This window comes from Balaenoptera ricei, chromosome 13, assembly GCF_028023285.1.
Source record: "Balaenoptera ricei isolate mBalRic1 chromosome 13, mBalRic1.hap2, whole genome shotgun sequence".
Classification (NCBI taxonomy): domain Eukaryota; kingdom Metazoa; phylum Chordata; class Mammalia; order Artiodactyla; family Balaenopteridae; genus Balaenoptera; species Balaenoptera ricei.
The window spans coordinates 78841994-78868717 of NC_082651.1; the positions used below are offsets into that span (position 1 = coordinate 78841994).

Genomic DNA, 26724 nt, shown 5'->3' on the forward strand with positions numbered 1-26724 from the left:
GAAGGGCTTGTCCTGCAATCTTTGCAGCTCCAGATGGTTCTTAACTATGACGAGAAGCTCTAAGTCCAAGCTAGCCTTCTCTTGCAACTTGCCCTTGCAGGGGTCAGGTGGGAGGTGAGGAGGAATGACGCTCCCTCACCGCACCGTCCTCCCCCCTGCATCCAGGAACACCGCGGAAGAAGCCCAAGATCTCATGACACCCTTTAGTTTCAAATTCAATCCCCAGGCTGCGGCATGAGAGCCCGTCACTGCCATCCTAAAACTCCCAGGCCCTGCCAGCTCTCAGGACCTGCGTTAAAGCTCACTTCCCCAACCAGAAACAGAAAAAGCCTCCTCCGTGCGCCACTCAGCTCCCACCGGAAAAAGAGGCCAAAATCCCACGTGGGAATGGGTGCTGTGCCCAGCCAGGCTGGCTGGAATCTGCGGCAGGGCTGGCAGCCACCCGGCCTGACCACTGCGCCAGGGCTGGGAGGGTGGAGATGAGGAGGAGGAAGGGCCAGCCTGGGGGAGCCCACCACTCCGTGCCTCTGCCCAAAGGGAGAGCAAGTCTGGGGGGAGCAGGTGGGGATGGACCTTGGTGTCCAAGCATCTACATCGGCCCTCCAACAAGGGTGGGAAGGGCTCTCGCTACTTCCAGAAGGGTTGGGGGGCAAAAAGGATAAATCAGGGGAGCGCTCAACATTGCGGCCTCTTTAAAAACCTCCAGATTACAGGGGCATGCGCACCTGCTAGGGCCTGAGGGGAGGGTCTGGAGAAGGAAACGGGAGGCGTTCCTGGCATCGGCATCACCTCCAGCTGGCTTTGCAGGTAGCCAGCCTCCACTGCTCTCCTCTGCCTGCCTCCGCATTACAGACCAACACACCCGAAACTAAAACAAAGGCTGGCAGTGGGCAAAACTAGAGAGAGATGAAGACTTTGTTGTCTGATGTCCCAGCAGCCAGAGCGAATGCTTGCTGGGTAGGTACTTCCTGGCTGCACTTCTCTGCTCAATGTTTTCTTTAAAATGTGTCTTTTCTCTTTCATCTCCTGTTTGTTTTCTTGCCCCAGACGTTCCTTGCTAGCTTTGCACATCCTCCCATCCCACCCCACCCCCAGAGCCCACTGGAATCCCACGGCTGCCCCCAGCCTGCTTGAGTTCAGATAAAGATCTCCAAGACGCCCACCTCCCCGCACCCCCCAACCCCTGCTTCTAAGCAGCTTCCTTTCTCAAAGGTCTGGCGTGTTGTCGCAGAGGGCTCCGCTGCCCGACATCTCAAAAAAGGAAAAGAAAAGAAAAGAAAACCAACTCAGTGATTTGCAGGTGCAAAACGGAAGCCATCATCTGACTTTTTCAGAACTATTGTGGCTCATACTCTCCTTCCATGGTAGCGGGAAAGAACACAGTTCGGGTACAGATGCTGTCTGGTGTGACCCTGTGGGAGCCGGCGTGGACCCTACTGTTCCTTGTCTTCGTTCGGTGTCTCTTCACAGTTGTCCTGCTCATCCTCCTGGACCAAGAACTCCTCGGGGGGCCACCGGAGCTCCCCGCTCTCTACCTCCCCCTCTGTGGGCTCCACCACGATGGAGGGCAGACGGTCCTTCAGTTTGCAGCAGCGGTCGAAGTCTGACGGGTCAGGGAAGATCTGAAATAGAAGCGGAGAACCCCATCATGTACACGTGCAGGACCGAGCCCCCGCTATACACCAGGGACCGTGCTACGCCCTTGGGATACTGCGGAGTAGTAGGTGGGATACTGCAGAGCATCAGGCAGGAGCCAGGGAACAAACTCTGGGGCAACAAAGGAAACCCAGACTAATCCTGAAGCTGAAAGTTTTCATGGCAGTGCCACCAAATTTGTGTTTGTACTTTTTGGTTTTGTTTTCAGATAAAAGAACTCAAAATCATGTCCACAGTAAGTCACATCTCCATTTGCAGCAAGCATTTTACTCTAGAAGTACAATGCATACAACAGGTGCCATAACATTAAATTCCTCCCAGGATAATTATTGGCACCTACCAGGTACTTTACATATATAATTTGGACCCAACACAGTCAGGCAGAAACATACGTGCTGCTCACGCCACCTGAAAGAATCCCAGGAGATTCCTGGAGAAGGAGGTTGCCCAAACCATTCAGCCTGGAAACGAGCAGTGGTAGAATGGGATCAAACCCAGGTCTGTTTGACTCCCAAGTCCGTGGCCAATACCACGTGCCCCTCAAGGAGAAGGGTTCTGATCTCGCTGTAGCTGTAAAGTCAAAGTCAAATCAGGGTTGAAGGCATGGCCCCAGACACAGGCGCGTGGGAACATAATCCCAGGCTATTTTTTCACCTGTAAACAACACCTGGCTCCTTGACGGCTCTACACCTGAAAGAGTCTACTTCTCTTTCCAGAGTCCTGTCAACGAGGTTCCTTTTTCTGATGCCTACTGTGTGTCCTGACCAGAGCTGGGAGAAACCCCAAACCAGGCTATAAAATCCAGGCTCTGCGGATTCCCTTTGCGCACACTGCCCTGTGACTACAGCTGACCCAATTCTTTGCCCAGCAGCTTAAGTACTTAATCCGATGGGCTGCTGGCCTCTTGCCACACACAGCCCTCGGGGACACGCCAGAGAGACGGAGAGAGGAGACTGTCTGGGACGCTGGGGCTCACAGAATCACACGGCACCTGCAAGGCCATCTCCTCCAACCTCTCCATTTGACAGATAAGGAAACTGAGGCCCAGAGGGGTCAGGAGACTTGCTCAGGGTCACACAGCTCGTTAATGGCAAAAGAAAGGAAAGTAGACCCTGGAGGGGGTGGAGACACACATTTGATGAGGTCCCGGGGGTTCCCCGTGCCTGGCTCTGTTCCTTGGAGGTAGTAGAAGTGCTCTCCTAGAAACTCAGGCCTTCCCAACTTCTGGGGTGTTACGAGGGTACCCAATCTTACTGCACCTAGCCCCACGCTGTGCTGTCCCCATCAAGTCCCTGACCATGTCAGGGGCCACATGGGGCTTCCGGGAATCAGGGGCCTCAACACAACCTCCCCAATCCCTGCAGACGAGTGATTATTAACCATTTACCCAATAAAGCCCTATTGCTGGGGGATTAAGTCTTAAGCCAGCTGCACAACCAGGCATCATTAAAGACTTAACGAGGCTTATAAACAGTATCGTATCGTAATGGCGGCCAGGAGGAAAACAAGGCAGGGAGGGGCTAGGCTAGTGGGGTGAAGGGAGGCACGGGGAAAGATGACGCCCCCTGCGGGCTTTCTCTTCCTGATGCAGCCAGCCCTGCAGGTCTGCCTCTGGCCTGGGCTCTGCGCACAGACCCACGTGCCGAGCAGGGAGAAGGTCAAGTGGCTTACTTGGGCCCCTCCTCACTTCTCTTCTGGGGAGCCGGAGCCCCCTGCTGTGGGTGAGGACACAGGTGCCCTTCCGAGCACAACCTTTGGGCATGAGTGAGGGGAACCCCACGAGTGGAAAGTATGCTACAGTTTACAAAGCTTTTTCAGATGTCACCTCCGGTAGGCCTCACCTCCCCCCCCCCCCCCCCGCCTCCCCCGCTGCCCAGGAGCAGAGAGACCCTGGGGCTCTGAGGGTCACAAGGAAGAGCCAGGATTCAAACCTCGATCTCCTGTCTTCAGCACCTGTGCCTTTTGAACGATGAATGGACGCCACTGGGTCAACATGCCCACTTCACAGAAAACTGACCAGGGAGGGTGGGCAAGACCCTAGGCTTTAATGGCCCATTTGGCAGTTCAGGCCCCAGGATGACCATCTGGGCAGCTAGGTCCAGAAGATGAGCTGCCCAGTCCAAACAGTTGTTCTAAATCTTCAAGGATAGAGCTGCGAAATAGCAAGAGGGGATGGACACCTGGCCCAAGACAGCCCTGGGCCCCTGCCTCTACCCTCTGGCCTCAAGCCCAGGGCTGGGCCTACGCTGTGACTCCCTGGCTGAGAGAGGTGGCGCCGGCTCCTAACTATGACCGCCCACGCTGAGGAAGAGCCAGAGAGACAGGCAGCGGCAAGGCCAGCAGAAGGAGGAAGAGGACAACAAGGGTGGAGGGCATATGATTTTGTTCTAAGCTGGGAATGCGTCTTCAACTAAAAGTAGGGGGAAGAGTGTTCAAATAAGGATGCTGCTGATGACGGAAGATATGCCAGGCACATTTGCTGAGCAGAATCTCAGTCTCCACAATAATCCTCTGAAGTATGCAGTGGTGTGATCACTATTTATAGATGAGGAAACTGAAGCACAGAGAGGGCAAGTGACTTACTCAAGGCCACAGAGCTAGGAAGCGGCTGAACGGGGACCCAAACTCAGACCCACAGGACTTCGAATGAGGCGCTCATTTGACAACACATAGCGTCAAGCCACATCAACCTTGACATCACTTGTACAACCCTAACCAAGACCTCTCAAACGCCCGGGCCTCAGTTTCTCTTTTTAAGAAGTGAAGTGGCCTTCTGGTCTCACTAGGTGGGTGCAAATCCTGGGCAAATACAGAGATGATAAAATGCTTTGAAGACGTATGCTAAATTCAAATTGGAATGTCCTCTTTGGAGCAGTTTCAACAGGGCCACGAGAGCAGTCTCCAACAGCAGTTTCAAACTCCAAGCAAGAGGCAGCAATACTAACACAGTAATTAAAATAACTCCAAACAATGCCTTTCATACCGGGAGCCACACAATTAAGTCTTTTAAGTCCTTGGGGGAAGTCTGAGCATTGAACTTCTGATACTGCTTACTTGCCAGAGAACTTTGCTCCCTGAATTGCTCAAAGCAGGCGCCATGGAAAAAAAAAACTTTTTTTTCTTTTACAAAGCCTGTTAATTACATTTTAAAAAATCACTATAATAATCTAACCCTCCCATCAGAGATTATATTGTATTATCAGATAATACCAATTTATGCCTCTGAAAATTGTAGCTCTCTCCAAAGACAAACAAAACGCACCCAGAACCAAACAGCTTCTCATTTCCTCACATCCAGACAGAAAGCCTTGCAAAGCAAAGCTGAGTATTTTGCCAGTACAATCTTATCTCTGACAGCTGCCTAAGAGGCTGACCCCAAGGAGGTCAAGATTTTTCCACTAAGTCATGCTTTTTAATCATCTAGGCAGCAGAAAAATGAGAGGTTGCAACGGCAGTTTGACGGGGTGGGGAAGGCAGTGGAAAAAAGGACTCAAGTCAGACTTGCCAAGCACATGACAGGTAGAGTTGGGGCAGCAGGCCAGCCCGGCGTGCTGTTTGCCTGCAGGAACTGGCCAGGAATAAAGCACTGCCCCTGTTCCAAAAAGAAACTGCTTCTGGTTAAACCTCTTACCCCAAAGCGCCCCTTCTGCTTGGACTGGAGAAGGGGGAAAAAATCCTTTTCGCTTCTCTCTGAAGCAAAAGGCTCCTCTCTAAGGTGTCCAGAAAGGAAGATGGGGAGGCTCTGAGAGGCATTTCCCACCCTCACCCTCCAGGGCAGGACAGATCACGAAGCATCCCTCCCAGCTGTGATTCTCTCAGCCCTGCCCCTTCCTCTGTCCACCAACACTGGACTCCACGACCAGCTGTTACACTCGGCTGCCAGGGCTGATGGCTTGGATGAAACTAATAGACACCAAGTTCCCTCCTTTGCAAATGACATCTTGGAGATCACATGCACCAAGAACATCCCGGGTCCCGCATGTCCCACCGTGGGGAACAGCAGGCATTCAAACTTGGTCATGGTCAATTTTATAGGGGACACTTCTTCAAAGGCATCCTTTGCCAGGTGGCCTCCAATCCCAACAGGATCTGACATTTTGGGAACTCAAATGAGTTCACTCAAAAGGTCAAAAGAGGGGCATCCCTGGTGGCACAGTGGTTTTAAGAATACACCTGCCAATGCAGGGGACACGGGTTCGAGCCCTGGTCCGGGAAGATCCCACAAGCTGCGGAGCAACTAAGCCCGTGTGCCACAACTACTGAGCCTGTGCTCTAGAGCTCGCGAGCCACAACTACTGAGCCCATGTGCCACAACTACTGAAGTCCGCGTGCCTAGAGTCTAGGCTCCGCAACAAGAGAAGCCACAGCAATGAGAAGCCCACGTATTGCAACAAAGAGTAGCCCCCGCTCACCGCAACTAAAGAAAGCCCACATGCAGCAAGGAAGACCCAACGCAGCCAAAACTAAATAAACAAAATAAATTTTTAAAAAAAAGGTCAAAGGAGCTTTAGGACCTTCTAAGAAGAAACGGTCTGTGAGATGTAGTTTGGATGCCAATATACCGGAATTTCTGCCCGTAGATCAGAGCTGTCCAACAGAACTTTCCGCAATAATGGAAATATTATCTATCTGCACTGTCCAATGGTAAACACCAGCCACATGTGTCTCTTAAGCACTTGAGGCTAAAATTTTTAATTCCCTTTCATTTTTATTAATATAAATTTATATGAAATATGTAAAGTTAATATAAATTGAAATAGCTACACAAATAAATAGATAAATATGAGGACAGTGAAAGCAGGACTGTCCAGGAAAGCTCAGGATGTTTGGCTAATAGACCGACATGAGAGGCCTCAGAGCAGAGAAGTCTGGGGTTGAAGGTGAGCTCCTGGAGATGAGGAATTAGTCAGCAGGCTTTTGTTGAAAGTATAAAAGTCGCCGGTCAGTCGGCTCCCGTTTCACCCACGGAGGGGAACTGAAAGGTAATACCAGGGCTCCAAAGGCCCGAAATTTGGGGGCCTAGCTATCGACTGTCTGCCTCTAAGCCAGGTGACCTAAACCTGACTGCCTCTGGGGTGGGAGAGGAGAGAGATGCCTGGCACCTAGGATGGAAAACGTGAGAGACTCTGGTTGGAGCAGCCCTCCCCTGTGTGCATGCATCCCTCAGCCATCAACCCTGACAAACAACCCGAGCTGGCCACAAAGAAGGTGGAGGGCTCGGCAAAGAGCTGAGATATGCTAATAGGGAAAGCGGACACCAGCAGGTAGAGGAGATGAAAGGTGGTTAACTAGATACAAAGGGCTAATTACCAGTTCTGCAAGCTGAGACCCAGGGAGCTTGGCCATCCTGCTCCTCTTTGCTGGGGTGGAACAGAGGAAAGAGGCATGCTGGGGTGGGGGGGAGAGGGCAGGTGGGACAGAGGGCCTGCGATGAATAACCAGGTGGCTCTCCAAGGCCCCAAGAGGGATCTGCCTCAGCATCCAAAACCACACAGTGTGTCTCTCCCCTCTCTGGTTCCAGAGGAGGGGGTAGAAATCAACCTCAAACCTGTGATGGAAAATCACCACTCCCGCAGGTAGACCAGGAGTCTGAAAGATCTGGCTTTTCCCTTGTCCCCATGCCTTATTATCTCTATGACTGGGGTCAATCGTTTTAACTTCTCTGAGCCTCAGCTGCCTCCTGAGTAAAATGAGGAAGGAATTTCCACTCTACAGTATTGTTGAAAGGATTACATGATGCTTCAGGTTGAGTGCCAGCACGGAACCCAACAGGCTCAAAGATGGGGACGCCCATCGCCCTCCTTTCCTCATTTATAAATTGGGATTACTACTAATTCCCATCTTATAGGGCTTTGGAGAGAATTAAATACAGGTATGTCTGAACATGTTCTATAAACTTTAAATTCCTAATGATGGTTCTTATTAGGTAAAGCGGGGGTCCCCAGGGAGCATTTACAGTAAGGCACTGGAACGTCTGTAGCTGTGGCTTGGGACAGGAGGAAATCAGCAGCACTCCTGGGCTTGTGCTCACAAAGTCTAGGCCAGGTTCTTTGGACAAATGGTTCATCACTTCCCCTACAGTACCTCTCTTTTCCCAGGGCATGGGTTAGGCCAGCTGGAATGGAAGCCACTGCCTTGTCCAGATCCTGGCCTTTCAGTGGAAGCCCCTGCAGCGTAAGTCTCCCCATTACGCATCCCCCCTCCTTCCCCCAGCCTACTCTAGGGGCCTGCCGCCTGGGTTTCTTATTTTTCCTGGAGAATAACAATGGATTGGCCTTGTGTGTTTATTCGTTCCTAGGAAGGGCTGGTTTATAACAATGGGCAGATCTCTACCAGCATCCTGCTCTGCCAAAGGCCGAGTGAATGAGGGGCAGCTAATTCAAAAGAAAAGTACACCCTGCTTTTTGTCCCCTAACAATACGTGAAGGCAAGAAATATGTTCTTTGAAATCCTTGCCTCCTGCTATTTTATCATCATCATTATTATTTGCATTTTATTGACTTTTCAAAGTGAAATGTGGCGGCAAGAACAGAAAGAATTATAGCAAAGGGGCAGAGTGGCTACTGCCTGGACTCAGGGGATGGGGAAGAACATTCTCCCATCTCCACTCGGATGCTAATGACCTCATTCTCCATCCCTGAGACTCACGTCACTCAAATCTCCCCTGGACTGGGGTTACAGACTATCCACCTCACCCTCTCCTACACTTCTCTGGTGTCTCTAATCCTACAGGAGACTTGAGCAGAGATTTGGGGCTTTATAACAACTGTTACCTCCTTCCTTTGGATTAAAGATGCTTAAGCCTCCAGCCTTGAAACTTAAAAGAAAAGGAAATCCTCTGGATAAACACCATCTTTCATAAACATCTCTCCAACACACACCCATCCTGCAAGTTCGGAGTTCCAAATTCCAATTAATTAGCACTAATTGCTGCAGATAATTCGGGCCCAGCGAGCTGATGGGGCTTTTGTAATGTTACAGAACATCTCTCAAAGTTCTCCAGGGTGGTAAGAAAACACTGCAGCTATCTGGCATAGGATGATTTCAAACACCCCCATCCAAATATCCCCCCTGACTATCTCATAATTGCCCTTTGAAAAGAAGACATGCTTCCCAGTCATCTCTGGGCCTTGGGGGATGGCGTCTCTCTCTCTCTCTCTTGCTGGTGTCACCCAGGTGTCCCACAGCCACACACCCTCTCTCAGAAAGCCCAGACTGACAGGGCTGCCATTTCCAACCATTCCCTCATTCTTTGTTTTGGAGACAAAAATCTTGAACATTTAGCCTGGTCCCATAGCCTCCCATTCTCTTCTTGTCTGGGGTTCCCCTACTACATGGCTTCCAAAACCATCGCTGGATGGAAACCACTCTCAAGTCTCTGAGGACTTGCTTACAGCCCAGTCCCAGGGCCCTGCTTGGCCTTCAGTCACCACGACCTCTGCAGCACACTACCAGGCCAGCCTGCTTCAAGATCTACGCTCTCTCCTGATTCTCATGACCCTACTCAGGTTCACCTGACCTGTCTAACCCCACCTTCCCTGTGCCCTCCCTGGACTTGGTGTCACCCTAGGCTTTTCTCTGGACTCAGGCAGCTTCCTGGCTTCCACTGTCCATCTTAGGCTGAGGATTCCCCAATCCACGGCTTCACTGCCCTTTCCACTATCTGTGAAAGTCTCCACTTGGATGACATCCATCACCTCCAACTCACCTTTTCCCAAAGTGAGGTCATCAGCTAGTTTGTATCTTTCTTTAAGTTAAAAACTTTTCTTCCCCTCTCCAACAGGAAGCCTTGCTTGATAGTAGGTCCAGTAAAAGAGGCCTGGAGATTATAGTTGATCGCAACTGCAGTATTGATGGGAAAACACTGACGCAAACAGGGCTATGTTCCTAGAAGGTCCGCTAATCTCATGGAGGCCATCTACACCATCTGCGCTAACAGGGAGGTGATGCCCAGCTGGCGTCTGGTCAGACACATTCTGTTCAGTCTAGAGCAGTGGTTCTCAAAGCTTAATTCCTGAGCTCCTTTCAGGGACAGAGTGTCCATGGAGTTAAAATATTTTCTTAGTAATACTAAGATGTTATTTGCCGCTTTTCCTGTGTTGATACTTGCACTAATGGTATAAAAAGCAACGGTGGGTGAATTTGCTGGCACCGGAGCAAGAATTAATGATGGCGGCAGCAGCAAACTGTGCTGGTAGTCATTGTATTCTTCACCACCTCCCACTCGCAATTAAAAAAAAAACTTCATGTCCTTGATGAAGCAGTAAAGATTAATTTTTATTAAATATTGACTGTTAAGTACATGTTGTTTTAATATACTCTGTGATGAAATGCAAAGTCGGCATACAACACTTCTGGTGCACATCAGAGCACAATGGTTGTCTCGCAGAAAAGCATTTATGGGATTGAGTTGCGAGCTGAACTAGCCGCTTTTTCCATGGGACACCATTTTTAGTTGAAAGAATGACTGACCAATAACCATGGTTATTCAGACTTGGGTATTTGGCAGACCTGAGCCTGATATTTCAAAGAAAATGAGCCTGATATTTCAAAGAAAATGAGCCTGATATTTCAAAGAAAATGACTGATGGTATTTGTTACCAATGATAAAAACTGAGGTCTCAAGCAAAAATTAGAATTTTGGAAAACTTGTATCAGCCACCATAATCTTGACAGTTTCCTATCAGTTGAAGAATTTCTGATGAGACCAGTGGAGATATTAACTAATGTGATTTTTTTGACATTATGTAACAAAATGTGTTAACTTTGGAAGATCTGCATAACTCAGCGAACCCATATTTTCCAAATGATCAGTACAGCATGTTATGAAACCAAGCATGGGTAAAAGATTCGTTCAAAGTGCAAGATAGGCTAATGAATTTAATGTAAGAGTACAGAAAGTTCATTGATAAGGTTTCAGATTCCACATTACCACTAACCTTTAAGAAACTACCACTTACTGAGTTTTGCCAAAATACCAAAGAAAAATATATGAAAAGGCTACTAAAATATTTCTCCCTTTTCTAAGTACATATCTGCATAGGCCAGATTTTCTTCATGTACTTCAACCAACACCGATCACAACAGATAGGAAGCAGAAGCAGATGTGAGACTCTAGCTGTCTTCTATTAAGCCAGATATCAAACAGATTTGCAAAAATGTGAAACCTTTCTTTGTGCTGAACTTTTTTGTGTGTTTTGGAAAATATATTTATTTTTATTAAAAATCATTACTTATATTAACATGTAATGGTTTTATTGTCATTTTAAAGGAATTAATAAATAATAAAAATTTTAAACTGTTTTAATATCAAAAGATATAACCCACATAAATATCTCTAGGGGTCCTAAATAATTTTTTAAAAAGTAAAAGGGACTGAGATTTAAAAACTTGAGAGCCAATGGCCTGGAGAAAAAATACCTTCACAAAGATGACTCCGTAAGTCAAGGTTGCAGGATAATATGTTTTAAAACTGGAAAAGACTTGAGGGGAACATAAGAGGTACCTTCAAATATTTAAAAGGGTGACATGAAGTCTAAGAGAGAGCAGATTTTTTTTAACTCCAGTGGGCCTATCTAAGATCAGATGGAGGATTTCACCGCATTATACAACTTCTAACAAAAATGATAGAATCAACTCTCTCCATTACAGATGGGGAAGGCAAAGCCCAAAGTGATGCTGGGAGTCGCCTGAAATGACATAGACAGTAGCAAAGCCAAGATTAGAAACCAGTTATCCAGATTCATACTCCATAATCCCGCTGTGCTGAAAGGTTCTGAGCTCCGTACCACTGGCAGTGTCCAAAGAACACGTAAGTGACCCAATGCCACGCTACTGTAGAGTGCATTCCCACATCTAATAGAGACTGGCCCAGTCTCAAAGGTACCCTCCCACTCTGCGATGCTACAGTATCTCAGTTTTGATCCCAAGGAAAATATCTATATCCACGATCTCCAAACTTGGAGACTGAAAGAATCTTGAAAGAATTTTGAAAGAATTGAAAGAATTTTGAAAAACTGTCTCCTTTCACACCTTTTAAAACCAACACCTAAAACTTCTGCTATATTATTAATATTACCATTTTAAAATAAACTTTTATGCCACTCTTTTAAATAAGTACTCAATGGCTTATAAACACCATAGCAATTTGATATCTACCATCACCTATTTTAAAAACGCATAAACAAGCTCGCAAGTCAAATCTTATTCCTTTCTCTACTTGAAAATGTATTTCCATTCTACTGCTCCATAGAATTTTATCTTCATGTATTTTCATGTTTGAAAGTTTTTAGTCATTAGCTTTTTTCATACTTCTCTGCAATAAAAAGATGTATTTGTGGGGCTTCCCTGGTGGCGCAGTGGTTGAGAATCTGCCTGCCAATGCAGGGGACACGTGTTCGAGCCCTGGTCTGGGAAGATCCCACATGCCGCGGAGCAACTAGGCCCGTGAGCCACAATTACTGAGCCTGCGCGTCTGGAGCCTGTGCTCCACAACAAGTGAGGCCGCGATAATGACAGGCCCGCGCACCGCGATGAAGAGTGGCCCCCGCTTGCCGCAAACTGGAGAAAGCCCTCGCACAGAAACGAAGACCCAACACAGCCATAAATAAATAAATAAATAAATAAATAAATAATTAATTTAAAAAAAAGATGTATTTGTAAATTGGCTTTTAATGTTTTTATGTCCCATGACCCTAAGGCTTGTTAGTTAAAAAAATAAAATTCTTGATTCGCTTATTGCAGCTATTAGTATATAAGTAATCAATAAACATACCACAAATAATTATTAAACACAAAGGTAATTTTTCACTGGTTTTTTTATAGATAGGTGGGATTTATGAAGCTTCTTAGACAGTAACATTTTTAAATAGTCCATTTGTTCGATTCTCCTAAGGTTTCTATACCCTGGGAAGGCCCCTTAAAAGATTCACGTAGGTGAGAAGCAGGTCCTCTTACAAAGGGGGTAGAGGGCAATTTGATAGGAAAGGTAGGAAAAGAAAACTGGTGAAGCCTGTCTTCAGGAAACGCAATTTTAGAAAAGCAACAGAAGGAAGCCAAAGACATGGAAATTGATTTCTCCAAAATGCTCTCTGCTGTCGTATCCCTTGAAAGTTTCTGTGAACCTCAGGGGCAGCTGTCCTCTGGTTTTAACACGTTGTTAAAACATGAAGGGGTGTATACATAGAACCTGCTTAAGAAGTAATTTGGCATTAAAACCTCCAATATTAGGGTGCCAAGGAAAACAGCCAAGAACGTTTCTGATATGGCTTTAACTGCTCTATCCAAGGGGGCAAATGACCAAAGAAATACAGAAGTCATAATTTAGTATTAGCTTATCTTTAAGAATGCTTCTGTCCAAGAGGACAGATTCAACTCTCGAAGAAAAAAAATTCCTTCATGGTAACAACAGTGACGCCAGTCACAGGAAGTCAGGCACCACCATGGTTACGCTTTCCCGTCCACATACACACTATGGCTCAATTATATTTTTTCTTTACTCACTTGTTTAAAACATTTTAAAAAAAAATAAAATTCTATAACTACATAAATGGAAAAGTAGTATTACTTGTCATAGGTAATAACCATAAGATGCACTCACATTTTCAAAGTTTGTCTGTGCAACACCTAAATTAACTTTGTAAACCACCAGGCATATGTGGACTCTACTGGAACACTGGCCTAGGCTGTTTACCTGTTGCAAAGAACCTGGAGCCTTGCAGTGGTATTGGGTGGAAGGCCCTTGAACACTGGCCCAAGACTTCCATTATGCTCAGATCTACTTCTAAGAGCCCAGTTTATCCCTGATTCCAGGGAAGCAATATTTCTAAACCATGACCCATTCCATGAGCCAGACCTGGAAACCCAGGAAAACCAAGATGGTTCAGGGGACTAAACGTGCCTCTGTTCAACCTTCGTGGGTAACCAAGCCAAGGCAACTACCCTGGTCCTCCTCAAGGTCACACGGTGCTCCAACGTCATTAACAGAATAAAGGAGATAAGTAGGGAATTGCAAACTCATATACATTTGTAATCCACAGAGCATGTCAACATACCCACTATGGGACAAGAATGTCACTGGCTAATTTGCAATGCCGGCTAAATGGCGCCTAAACATCATTAACTGTTATCATCTCTGCTCTAAATAAGCAATTAACAAACTAGGGGAAGATGTACAACATCTCCCAAACACTTTAAAGTAACCAAACACCTTTCTGACTCTCTCCACAAAGCTTCTCCATCATCCCATTGGTATAGATTTTACAACCCTGAGATTCTATTTGCTAGAGCTTTCAATGCTGGGAGCTTATACTATGATAAACTCTTTTATTTGTCTTCTGTTATTAAGGTAATATATAATCAAGAGGCTTAATGATGTTGAATCTCTTTGATTCAGCAATTCTACTTCCAGGAATTTATGCTGAGGAAATAAATCAGACCTGCGCAGAGATACGTGTAAAATGATATTCAAAGCAGTGTTCTCTGTAAGAACAAAATATGCCACAACCTAAATATTCAGCACTAAGTGGTACATAACAAAATGAAATGCCATTTTACAAAGAAAACCAAATGACAGGAACATAGTCACAATATTATACGAAGTGAAAAAAGATTCACTCTGGCACATACAGTTTTACCTCAATTTTATTTTTTTAATAAAAATGCATATAAAATACTGGAAGTAAACATACCAAAATATTTCAGTGATAGGAATATGGGCATTTAAAATTTCCTTTGTACTTCTCTGTATTTTCCTAAATTTCTAAAAGTAATTAATATCACCTTCAATTATAACACACACACACACACACACACGCACACACACACGCACACACACTCTCTTACACCTTTTGACTCAGAAATTCTATTCCTAAGACTCTAAGGAAATAGTATAAACTGTGGACAAAGATTTATATATAAAATTATATATAAATTATCAAATTATTTATAAGAGAAAAATATATACAATTTAAAAATAATTCAACAATTGGAGAATGGTGAAAAAATCACGTTGTAACTTTATAACATTGTGCAGTTATTAAAATGCTGGCTTTGAAGCATTTTTAAGATAAATTGTGGGCTTCCCTGTGGTGCAGTGGTTAAGAATCCATCTGCCAATGCAGGGGACACGGGTTCGAGCCCTGGTCCAGGAACATCCCACATGCCGCGGAACAACTAAGCCCGTGTGCCGCAACTACTGAGACCGCGCTCTACAGCCCGCGAGCCAGAACTACTGAGCCCATGTGCCACAACTACTGAAGCCCGCGTGCCTAGAGCCCGTGCTCCGCAACAAGAGAAGCCACCACAATGAGAAGCCCCCGCACCGCAACGAAGAGTAGCCCCCGCTCGCCGCACCTAGAGAAAAGCCCGTGCACAGCAACAAAGACCCAACTCAGCCAAAAATAAAAATAAATAGAAGAAATTTAAAATAAATAGAATAAATTAATTTATAAAAAAAAAAGATAAGTTGTGATGATGTGATGCTGATGACTTACATACCATTAAGTAAAAAAGCAGAACACAACCCTGTGTGATCTTGGCCATATAAAAATATAAGTTCCACGGAAAAGATGCTAAAATGTTAACAGTTGCGATTTATGCATGGTGAGATTATGCTGACTGGAAAAAAAAGTTTAAAGAAGAAAATAAAAATTCCGTAATGGGCCTATGTTACTTTAAAAATTTGAAAAGTAAGCATGAGAATAATAAAATACATACTTTGCCAGTGAAAATATGAAATTACTCAAAAAAGGGGAAGGAAAAGAAAATTTTCCTGTAATTACAGCACTCTGATCTAAAACAACTGCTATTAACATTCTGCTATCTGCCCTTTTGGTCGTGTGTGTGTGTGTGTGTGCATGTGTGTGTGAGTTCATGTAAGTGCATGCGAGTGTGTGTGTGTGTGTGTGTGTGTGTGTGTGTGTGTGTGCGCCTCTGTAGGCATCTCAGGCTCTGTCCCATGGGGATCAGCGGCTGAGCCTGGGGCTGCCCACACACCTCGGCCTAATGCTCACCTGCTGATAAATTAGAACTGACACATAGGGCTGTGTCTGGAGAAAATGGTTAGGAATTTGGGAAAACCAAGGATGCTCTCAAATCCAGGGTGGACATGTGTTTCAAGCTCTACAAAGTAAAGACAGGAGATGAATTCAAGGTATACTAATTAATTCTGCCTGGGAACCACCTTCAGGTTCAAGTTAGGAGAAAGTCAGACCTAGAGACCAACCCCCCCTGGACTGAGGTTTGTGACTTCCCTCCTTGCTCAGGGCAGTTCTCCTTTGGATGAGAGATCTGGAACCTTCCTTCCCATTGGCTCCAGTACAATTACTGGCCGAGTTGCAAGTAGTCGATGTCGCTTCAGCTAAATGCTTGGGTGCCTCTTCTATACAGTTTACCTAAAAGGGGCTTCTGACAGTGTAAGGCAATTAATTCTAGCAGTGAGGGGACTGAGGGACCTCCCAAACTTCCCTTGAGGTCAAAGAAGGCTGGAGAAACTTTTGGCAAATATTAATTTTTTTCTAAAATAGGTCTGTGCAACGAGGGGCCCTCCCCCAGTCAAGGAGTGGGGAGCAGACACAGGAGTTGATTGACTGATCAAGAACCCTCCTGAGCTGGGCTCCGGGACGAGGGAAGGGCAGGTGGCGAGGCAAGAGACAGCCAAGGGGGGAGCAGGGTCTATGAGACTGCAAAGGAACGAAGCCCCGGCAACTCTGGGCCCTGTGTGAATGAGGGCCTGTCTTCATCCTCCGAGGATTATTTCAGGACTCAGGCCTGAGAGATCATTTCAGGACATTCACTAGACACCCAGGAATAGCTCTTGGCTCCAGTCACAAGATACGCCACCCAAACTCATCCATTTCCCTAATGGTACAATCCTCCTCTCTATCCAACCTGGGAGACTGGGTCACCATAGAGAAAATGCTGACTCTATAAAAACCCACACCGTGGGATAGCCAAGGTGGAGGGATAATTCTCAGTTCAGGAAAGGGAGAGAGGAAGGGTCCAATCAATCATACAGCATCCATTAAGCAACTATTTGCAGGACACTGTGCCCGGCATTGTGGGAACAAAGAGCCGTCTAAGACACAGACCCTGGATCTGGAGAGGGATGAACACACCACCGCTTGAGAGGCCTCAGGCCTAACACAGGCCCTTTGAGAGAAGGCCGGGTTGTATGGCTCCAGTGTGTGTCACGTTGGCTAGGGAAGTGAAGCAAGCTTGTTCTCTCCCTGGCAGTGCTACAGACTCACTGCTGTGACCACAGTGTATGTGCTGGGGAGGAACCCCATGGGAACAATTCCAGCCCTCTGCAGGCCCTCACCCAGGGGCATTCCAAAACACTGAACACCATGTTTGTGTCAAGGCCTTGGGCACTGAAGGGAGGTGCTGGATCCCTCATACAAAGTAGACGTGACCTGAAACTGACGTGACCTGGGCACTGACTCAAAAAGAGGCAGCACGTTCAGACACAGGCCCAACGCCACCCAAAGAAATGAACTCCTTGTGCTTCTGAACCTTGTGGCCCTAACTGCCTGTTTGCCTCATGTTCTTATGAATTGTACCCAAGCAGGGAGCAGGGTGGACAGGGTAGGGATAGGAAAAAGAAAACTCCCTGGGATTCCAGGAGCATGTCGTGTCCACGGGGGGACATCTCCTGCCAAGTGCTTTGGAATTTTAGCTTTATGTCTCTTCAGGGACAACTGAGGCTTTTTAAGTCTGATGTGAAAGATGTTTTCCTGGTGACCATGGGACTTCTGTGCGCCTGCCCAGCTGGGCCTCCAAAACTCTTGAGAACATGTGGGGTACCACAGCTGGGAGTAACCAACGAGACAAGGGCACCAGGAGGAGGAGACAAAGGGAGGTGATGACTTATGCCTGGAGTGGCCTTGTGAGCGGGGGTTTGAAGGAGGCGGAACAGAGACACGCGCAGGAACCCCAGCCCATCGCTGATTTCAACACCTGCATTTACACGGGTGGGAGCAAGGAGAGCCAGCCTCGGGGGTCTCATAAAGAAAGGTTCAGCGGAGAGGTGAGTGAAGAGAAAGTGTTTCTGAACTGCTACCTGACTTTAGAGGTTCAACTGAGACTGTTCTTTGAGAGAGGAGTTGCTGCTTCTGATAAAGAGCGAGGAGGGAGAGATAAAGGAGTCGTCTATTGTTGGGCCTTGGAGATGGAAGAAGCAGAGAGTTCCTGTCTGGGGAGGAGCTATTCTCAGCCAGCACAGTGCATTAGACCTGTCCTAATGCAGAGCTAAAAGCGAGGCTCAGACTGCAGGAAGCAAACGTCAGGGCTGTGGCAGGAGAAGGTCACCCACCACTGTCCCTCCTCCCTATCTTATAAAACGCCAGGATATCCCTTCCTCCTGTCTTGGGAAACGCAGGGGAAGATGCAGGGAAGCTCTTAGTGAAGGCCCAGAACACGGGGCATTGCGGTACATGTAGAATTAGCGCCTCTGGCTTCCAGCGCATCCTCCCTGGCTCCCCTCATCTGACTGGTGTGTGGACGTCAAATGGTAGGAGTATGAGACCAAGAACAGCAAGAGGAATACAAAAGGTGACCAGGGAGGGACATGTATGCTGATCAGAGAGGAATTTAAAGGGCCTTGGGAAGGATAAAAGTTATCAGATCTTGGTCCAGTTGCTTTAAACGGGACAGTCTTAAGTGAAAACTGAAGAGCCATATCTCTGTCTAGAACTTAGCAAGGGGGATAGAACTGCAAAAGCCTCAGCAAACTGTGCTGGCGGAAGCTAGGCAGCAAGGCCAGAATGCACAGCCCTTGGGTGGTGGCAGCATCAGTGTCCGCAGGCAAATGCCCAGGTCCCTCCTCCAGGCCAACTCAGGCCCAGCACGGAAGGAGACCCAGTCAGAGAGGCATTCCAAAATTCCACATTCTTAGGGTCCCTGGACCTGGGATGGGGGAGCCGGCAAGGCAGCCACTGACCTGCTCCCCTGAATCAGGGAAAGGAAGAAGGCATTAGGCTCAGACGTTCCCGTCCCAGGGGCCAGAGAACAGGAGGCTGACAGATGCAGTGTGGGGAGGGAGCTGCAGCCAGCAGGGGCAGAAATGTCCTCATGGAGACCCTCCCACTCAGCCCTGTGAGCTGGCCGCCACTCCCATCCCGCCCAACATGTCCTCGACTTTCTAGTAACCATTTACTCACCCACCCCGCGGCGTGTCATAATTCATGCCAAGTGAGAGAGCGGCCGTGCACTGCACATACTGAATTGACTCTCCAAGTAAATGTTAAAGACAAAACAAGGCACCGGCTCTGTGGATTTTTATACTTGCTAACTCCCTAAGCACAAGAGACGGGCTTACCCGAATCTTTCAGGAGATAAAAAGACATCTGTCTGAGCCTGAGGAGGCCCTTTAAAAATTCTAAGGCAGAAGTGAAGGTGGGCAGCTTCAGAACCAAGAGACTCAATTTAACCGAAAGCACCACCATCCACTTAGCACCTGCTCTGTGAAGGCCCAGAGCCAGCAGGCACCTTGGGTTGGGGAGGGCTGCAGGAGGGGTGATGGCTGATGGGCACAAAGAGGGAATAAGTCATCCCCTGCCCTCGGACACATGGGCAGGGAGAAGGTCAGGCAGGACCATGGCAGCATCATTTAAGCACAAATGCCACAGGTGCTGGAGAAGAAGGAGGTCACATCTGGGGCAGAGAAATCAGGAAAGCTTCCTTCTGGGCAGGTCTGGAAGGTGGGGGAACAACTGACAAATTCCACCGTGCCTATTTATTTTATGACCTTGTTTCAAGGTCAAACCACAAGTCTGAGATTCTATTTCAACTGCCAAGTTGGGATTGATGTCTCCTTCCCACTTTTAGTTCCTTGGAAAAGCAGGTCACAGTAAAAGCCATGTACTATTATTACCCTCAGGAGGAATGCCAAGAACAGAGTTCAAAGATCTCCTGCCCCCAGAGCCAAGCCTAGCCTGAGCATGTACAATGGACAGGCTCCAGCCAAGTGCAGCCCCAGCCAATCCCCAGAGCTCTGGTGGGAATGTGTTTAATTGGATGGCACTGGCTTTGAGTGGGCCCAGAAAATACCGGTCTCATGACAATTGGCAGACCAGTTGGCTGCACAGCCCTGCGCCTGGCTGAAACAGGGGCAAACCAAGGGGTATCTGAAGGTTCAACAAAATTAGAGATGGAAGTGTCCTCTCAAAGCCTCTTTCAAGGCCCAGCCCCAGTCTGACCTCCTTCTCCCAAGCCTTTAGATTACCACACATCCCTGGATTGACTGTAGCTTTCGTATTGCTCCACCAGATGGCCTGTGTTCCAGTTATGTACGTACTAGTTTCCCACGTGAGCCCTGGACCCTTCCTACAATGCCCAGCACAGCATGTTACATATAGCAAGTGTCCAATAAATACTGCTTGCTTGACGATAACCACCTCTCCCCTTTCTCTTCACCAGGCAACCAGAAGACCTTTCTGAAATCTTGTGACAGAGTGCTTTGAAGTTCCAGGTAAGATATTTTGGAACTGTGCAGTAGTCCCCACTCAGGTAGCAGGGCAGATTTCCTGAGAGGCTGTGAAAACTGGGCCCTAAGTCTAGCACCACAAAGGAAGATTTGAGGGCCCTTTTCTTAGGCAGCATCGAGTTATCTTAGGAACCCAGAGGCGATTTTATTTTCCTCCTGCCATGGCAACCCCAATTCAGCTGTCCTCACCCAGCATTGCAGCCGCTTCCTGGGTCATCACCTGCTCTTACCCTCAGATCCAGCGGAATGACCTGAAGGTCAAGAAAACTGCCCTGTAGGACCTGGCCCTTTATCCTGGAACACGTTCAAAAGGAGAATATCAAAAAGCACACACAGACATACTGATGACTGTGTCTGGAAAGGTTTTGTGATGGAAATCTAAAACCCAGAACTGAAAAAACAAAAAAGCAAAACAAAACAAAAAACACCTCACCTGTAACCACAAAGAGATTCAGTCTGATTCAGTGGCTTGGAAACTGGTATCCAAAAACACCCCGGCTGGTAGGTGAGGAAACTTCTACCCTCCCACAGGCTGTGGGGCTTTCAATTGTCTCTCTCAGGCCCACTCTGAGGGTGGAAGGTACAAAACCAACCAGGAAAGGGTATTTCCCCCCCTCCCTCTGAATCCCCTCAGGCTACCTGAATACTTATTTCCAGCCAGCAAAAGGGGCTTGGCCATTCTGACACACAACAAAGGGGCCTTCTCTAACCTCCCAAGTGTGTCTGAGATGACTCTTGCTGTCACCTGCCAAATTACCTTACCCAACCTCAGCTTTCATCTCAGCTCTCTTTGATCACCCCCCCTCCATCACACCCACCCAGCTTTCTATTTTCTCTTCCTTCACAAAACAAATGCCCCTGGAATGGTTCTAAGGCAGAGCAAGTCTAGATTCTAGCCAAGAGCCAACCCCAAGGCACAGACACATGGTACGTCAGAAAAGCAAGGTTTTGGAGTTCGAGACCCAAGTCATCCACTCAGTCTGACCCTGTTTCCTCATCTGTGAAACAGAACAATAATTCCCATCTCAGTGCCCACAGTCAAGAGTGAATGAGTAACATTTGTAAAGTGCATGGCCCATAGCCACATTCAGTTAATATCTGCTGAATAAGCCCATCACACTTCATTCATCTTCCTCGGCCAGCCATCCTACACAATTTCCCTAGCTCCGAGATCTTCCCTTAAGAACAGACTCTTTCCTCCCCTGAAGGTAATAACGTAGGCACTCTTCTTGGAAATCTGAAAACAGTTCACTGCCTCGGCGCTATCTGGAGGTCTCTGCAGCGGGCTGTGGGCAGTGGAAAGCGAATGGCAGGCCAGAAAGAGCACTGGGCTGAGAATCTGAAGGTGTTACTTAGACCACTTTTTTGGTCCTTATATATTCTGGATCCACCACACAGCATAACCTCTATGCTGGATCCTGGCAATAACATCCCTGAGAGAGCTACCCTTCTGGGAAAGGTCTCTTCAACTCTAAGTAGTTTGAACATTAACCCTGTTGGAATCAGTTGGTCAACCATCAACCAGAGGAAGAAAGCAGCATTTGACACAGCAATGCCTCCACCAGACTACCCTTCCCCATAAGCTGCCCCTCACAGCAATGTTGCTACTGCCCAAGGCTTGGGTGGGGAGGGAAGTTCTGATCTGAACTGACTGCACATTATCACTTCCCCCTTTGCCACCATGAAGGGGAGAGTCCACAGCAGCCAGGATGACTAATTAATAACATCAGCTCATGCTTTCTGAATGCTTACTGCCTCTCAGGTACTGTGAATGCCTTATCCATGTCATCTCATCATGTTGAGTCTTCACCACAATTCTGTGAAGTAAGGACTATTGTTGCCCCATTTTACAGATGAAGAAACCGAGGCTTACTGGCATTAGGGGACTTTCTCAAGGGCGCATAGCTCTTACAAATAGCACTGGGACACAGAACCAAGTCTGCCTCCAGCCCCAGCAAAAGACACTAGGCTCTAAGGAACCAGAAGGAAGCCAGTACTGAACTTACCTGATAGGAAAGGCCATCCTTTCGGGGGTTGAGGCCAATTTCCTCCATGGATGGGGTGTTCATCATCACCTCAGTCATCTCAGCCGATCTCAGATAGTCAGGGCTGCCAAGAAACCCAGAGCAAAAGTCAACAAACACACGCACTTTCACATGCCTACTCTCGGTGCCTTCTGCTGTTAAATTAGAGGACTGCCTGGAAGCAGGATGAGAGGTGTTCAAAACAGAACTCGCTGAAAAACGAGCTCATGCACCGAGGAAGCACCTTACAAGCCTAGAGCATCAGGGCTCTCAACCTCCACCAACAAAGCCCATTGTCTGAAAACCGCTCTGGCAAACCTCCTCTTCCCTCCTCTCCTGTACTAGTCCCTACTGGCACAGAGCGACTCTGGATTTTCTTTTAAGTGACAGAACTAGAAAAAAAAAAAAAACCAGTAAGTAGCTGAGGACGTCTATCTATATTAAGACCAATTCAACCCGTCTCTAGGGGAACTGAATATTATTATTATATAATGATAACAGGTCAACCTCAGAGAAACAAAGTTCAATAATGCTGCCTTCCTAAATTTCTCTCTGTCTCTCTGGTGTTCCTTTTTGCAAAATGTCCCACTTAAAGCCCCAAGGGGTCAGCTTTCTGAAAGCTTCACATCTGCCATCGAACCTCCTTCTCTAGCCCCAGCCACAGCAGCTGCAAGCTCACAGCTTGAAAAACATCCCCTGGATTAAAAGCCTTAAGGATGCCCGGACTCTGACTGCAAAGGAAATTTCCAGAGGGGCCAAGCTGGCCCACCAATGGCTGACATGTGAAAGTGCTTTGTACTCTGTAAGCAGGATACAAATGTTCCATTATCCTCACACAAGCCATGGGCACGTACAGGGTCCTGAATGTGTAATGCCAAATAGCACATACCAAAGTCAGTGTACTCCCTACACAACAGCCAATATTTTCACCATCATGCCTTTACACGTGGTTAAAAAAAAAAAAAAAAATGTAGGGTAGGCCTTTGAAAGACAGTATCTAAGGAAACAGGGGTACCAAACTCTTCTTCATTTTACAGCTACTACATAGAGTACAAATGGCACAGGATTTGGAAACAGAAGCAATAGGTTCTGGTCCAAGCTATGCCACTCAAGTGCTGTGTAATCTTGAACAGGTCATATAACCTCTCTCAGCTGCAGGTGCACTGTTAGTCTGTTACCATGATGCTAATAATGCATATCTCACGGTTTTGGTAAAGGACTCATCTCTAGGGGGGGGAAGCATTGCAAACTATGAAATGCTAATCAACTGTAAAGTAATACCAAACCTTAATCTCTCAGGCGACAATAACCCTGATGAGTCTTAACACCCATCTTGGCAAGTTTTGAGTGGCCAGGGGCACACAGCCTCCAGTGGCCTTCCAAGTCTCACCCATATGGTACCCGGAGGTGGGAGGGAAGGAGCGCTCAGAGGAGAGAGGTACGCAAGCCTCCGGGGTGAGGAAATTTTTACTTTGTTTTGAGAGTTCAGTCTCCTTTCTAAACAGAGACAGGCTGGGTTGGGGGAGGGGAGACTAAAAGAAGGTGCTAGGCTTCCGGGCAAGTTTAAGGTCAGGAGCCAGGACTCCAAACTCAGTTTCCCCCTGGGTTATGGAGAGGCTACTGCCCACCCCCAAAGTAATGGGCCAGAAGAGCGCCCACCGGGCTCTCGCCAGGCTCTTAGCCTGGTGTCCGGGCGTTCGCTCCTCGCTCCCGGCTGTGGCGCGGGGCCGAAAAGTTGAAGCAAGAAGCATGAACTTTCCGGTTTCTGAGCTGAGCAGGACTGCGCGAAGCTGGAGCCTGCGGGGCCGGGCTCTCCGCGCCCGCACCTGGGAGCGAGCTCCAGGCCGCCAGCGCTCGCCCCCCGACAGCTCTTCCTCTTCCCCAGCGCAGGAAGGAAGCAGCAGCCGGTGCGCAAGTCCCAGCGGCCGGGGGCCTCGCTCTTCAACGAGGCGGGAGCCCGGGGCGCATCCCTCCCAGTCCCGATCGCCGGTCGGGTGCAAACCTCCGCCTCCCCCCACCCGGCCCGGGCTCCTTCCCGGCGGGCCCGGTGAGGGCGGCTCCTCCCCAACCCGGGCCCCCATAAAGGCGCGTCGGGTTTAGGGGCTATGGAGAGAAAAGGGATCGAGAGGGTGCAGCGAGGGACTGTGCTGCTGCCTGTGGCTTCAGTCGGGTTACGTGTGGGGAGAGCGTTTTCCCTCACCCCTCGGAGCTCTGCAAACGCCGCCGCTGCACCAGCTCAGCCCCGCTGCCGCCGGCCTCGACGCCAAGACTTGCATGCAAACAAAAAGGAAAAGGGGAGGGGCCCGGGGAGAACAGGAGCCCCCTACGCCAGGCAGGGCGCGCGCCTCCTGCAGCCCTCCGCAAAGGGGCTTCTATTAGCCGGGTTCAGCCGTGACCCCTGGTTCTCCCCCGACCCCACTACGGCCGTACACACACCCTCCCAGCCGTCACTTAAGTGAGAGCTTCGAGTTCACTTCCTTTGTCTGGATGCTCTCAGCGCCACCTCCCCACCCCCACCTTTGCAACCTTGACGTTGACTCCTGCACTGGCTTGGGCGGCGGGTTAGTGCCCGGCGCCCGCGCCGCCCGCTGCCCTCGCACCGAGCAGGCACGAGCAGGCGCCCGGGCCCCGCAGCCACGGGCGCGAGACGGATGCCCGACGAGGGCGCAGGATACTCACCAGTGAATGGGGAAATATACAGACATGAAGTCCTAGGGGAGCCTGACCCACGCCCTTGTGATTTAAACACGGTCACTGCGTCTCGGGTAAGGATGTCACGGGCGCAGACAGGCGCGGCAGGCTGCCGAGTGTGGGCACTGGGCGTTCGCCGGTCCGCCTCCCGGAGACAGCCCCACTGCCAGCAGCGTCGGCAAAGCAGTCGGAGCTCTCGGTTCTCCACCGAGCTCGCGGCCCCACAAAGAGCCCAGGAATCCGTATTTATAGGGGCGGGGGCGGGGCTCGGCTCCGGGAGGCCCCGCCCCCCCTCGCCCACTCCTGGAATAACGTCACCAAAATCATGAATGGCTTCGGCGCTCGCAGCTCCCGCTGGCGGCGGCTCGGGGGCGCGCTCGGCTCTGCTCCCCGAGGGCAGTGGTTTGCTGCAGCTTCTAGCCCGGCCCCCACCCCACGACTCACACACGCAAACACGCGCGTGGCCATGCGCGCGCGCACACACACGCACGCAAGGGGACCGGAGTTCAATGTCAACGCTACTTCAGACCTACAATCCCGCGGGCGTTGGCGCCCCGCGCCTCTCTCCCTGCACACACCTCCGGGGCCGGGGTGGGGGGACTTGGGGGCAGAGGATCGTGGTGTGAGGAGGGCGCCGGGACCCGCTCCGGAAGTGACCGCTTGGCGCGGGGAAAGGGCGCCATCCCTCAACCAGCGCCCTCTTTGGTACCCACTCGCCGTCCCCGGCCCACACCTCGGGACCCCTCTTCAGCGTACATCCCCCAAACTAGGCCTTTCCCTGGCATCCTCGCCCGTGGCACCTGGATTGCTGCGCCCGAGACGCGTCTCTTCTATCCCTGGGAAGATGCGTGCAAATGAGAGCACAGCTAAAAAAGAGGCAGTGGGAAGGTGGGAGGGGACGCGGAGCTGCGGGACCGAGCGCCCGCGGGGGTCACGTTAGCTTGCAAGGGACTGGTCTGCAGCCCTGAGAGCCGTGGAGGGTTTGATTTGTGTGCGAAAGGATGTGGTGTCGTCGTAAGGTTTTTCCACTGGACACATACACACCCGGCCCGTGGCGGGGGAACGGGGGTGGCTGGGGGACGCCGTACAAGCACACCCCACCAGCCTTGGCTCCCAGATCTCCTCCAAGGAGAAGAAACAAAGAGCTTCAGCTGAACCCCTCCCACACTGCCCGGGAATTGCAACGCCGGGAGTCCCTCCGTGCGGTCAGGCTGCGCAGCCCCCAGAGCAGGGATGGGAGTCTGCCCCTCTGTGGCTGGAGTGCGTTGCTTCACACCTCTGCCTCAGTCTCCTGTAAAATGGCTTTATAACCCTGACTTAAGTGTGTACTGGGGACAGAGGAAGTCTATGTATGTGTGCAGGGGGGAGGAGGGGGGACAGGGGGAGGACGGTATCCAAAACTAGGCAAAATGCAGTGTGCATTGAAGTCAGCTCTTCGAAAGATAGTGAATGTATTGAATCCATATATATGCGCTTAAAAGTAGAAACATCAGGTTTATCTCAGGTAAAGGTGGATAGGATTAATGGTGAGGGTTTAACAGTGGCAGGGCCATGAAGAGGCCCTCATAATTTGATCAGCCCTCTCAAGCCAACCCAAATAAAAATAATCGATAAGAATTGATAAGAATAATTAAATTAAAGCTAACTTTACTATTTTTAGTCATTCATATATACAACCTGAATAAAAACAGTGAACTTCCGATGAAAATGCAGCTTCAAGATCAGCTCCCTAGGGACTTGCCCGGTGGCGCAGTGGTTAAGAATCCGCCTGCCAATGCAGGGGACACTGGTTCGAGTCCTGGTCTGGGAAAATCCCACATGCCGCGGAGCAACTAAGCCCGTGCGCCACAACTACTGAGCCTGAGCTCT

At 48.9% G+C, this 26724-nt stretch overlaps 1 protein-coding gene across 1 annotated transcript; it reads right to left on the bottom strand.

Annotated features, from left to right (window-relative positions):
• Positions 1 to 983: 983 nt before the first annotated feature.
• Positions 984 to 25090, bottom strand: LBH (LBH regulator of WNT signaling pathway). The gene is made up of 3 exons (XM_059943655.1): positions 24844 to 25090; positions 22147 to 22249; positions 984 to 1622 (listed from the first exon to the last, which is right to left on the bottom strand). The coding sequence occupies exons 1-3, from the start codon at positions 24867 to 24869 to the stop codon at positions 1434 to 1436; spliced, it is 318 nt and encodes a 105-aa protein (XP_059799638.1). The 5' UTR covers positions 24870 to 25090; the 3' UTR covers positions 984 to 1433.
• Positions 25091 to 26724: the final 1634 nt, after the last annotated feature.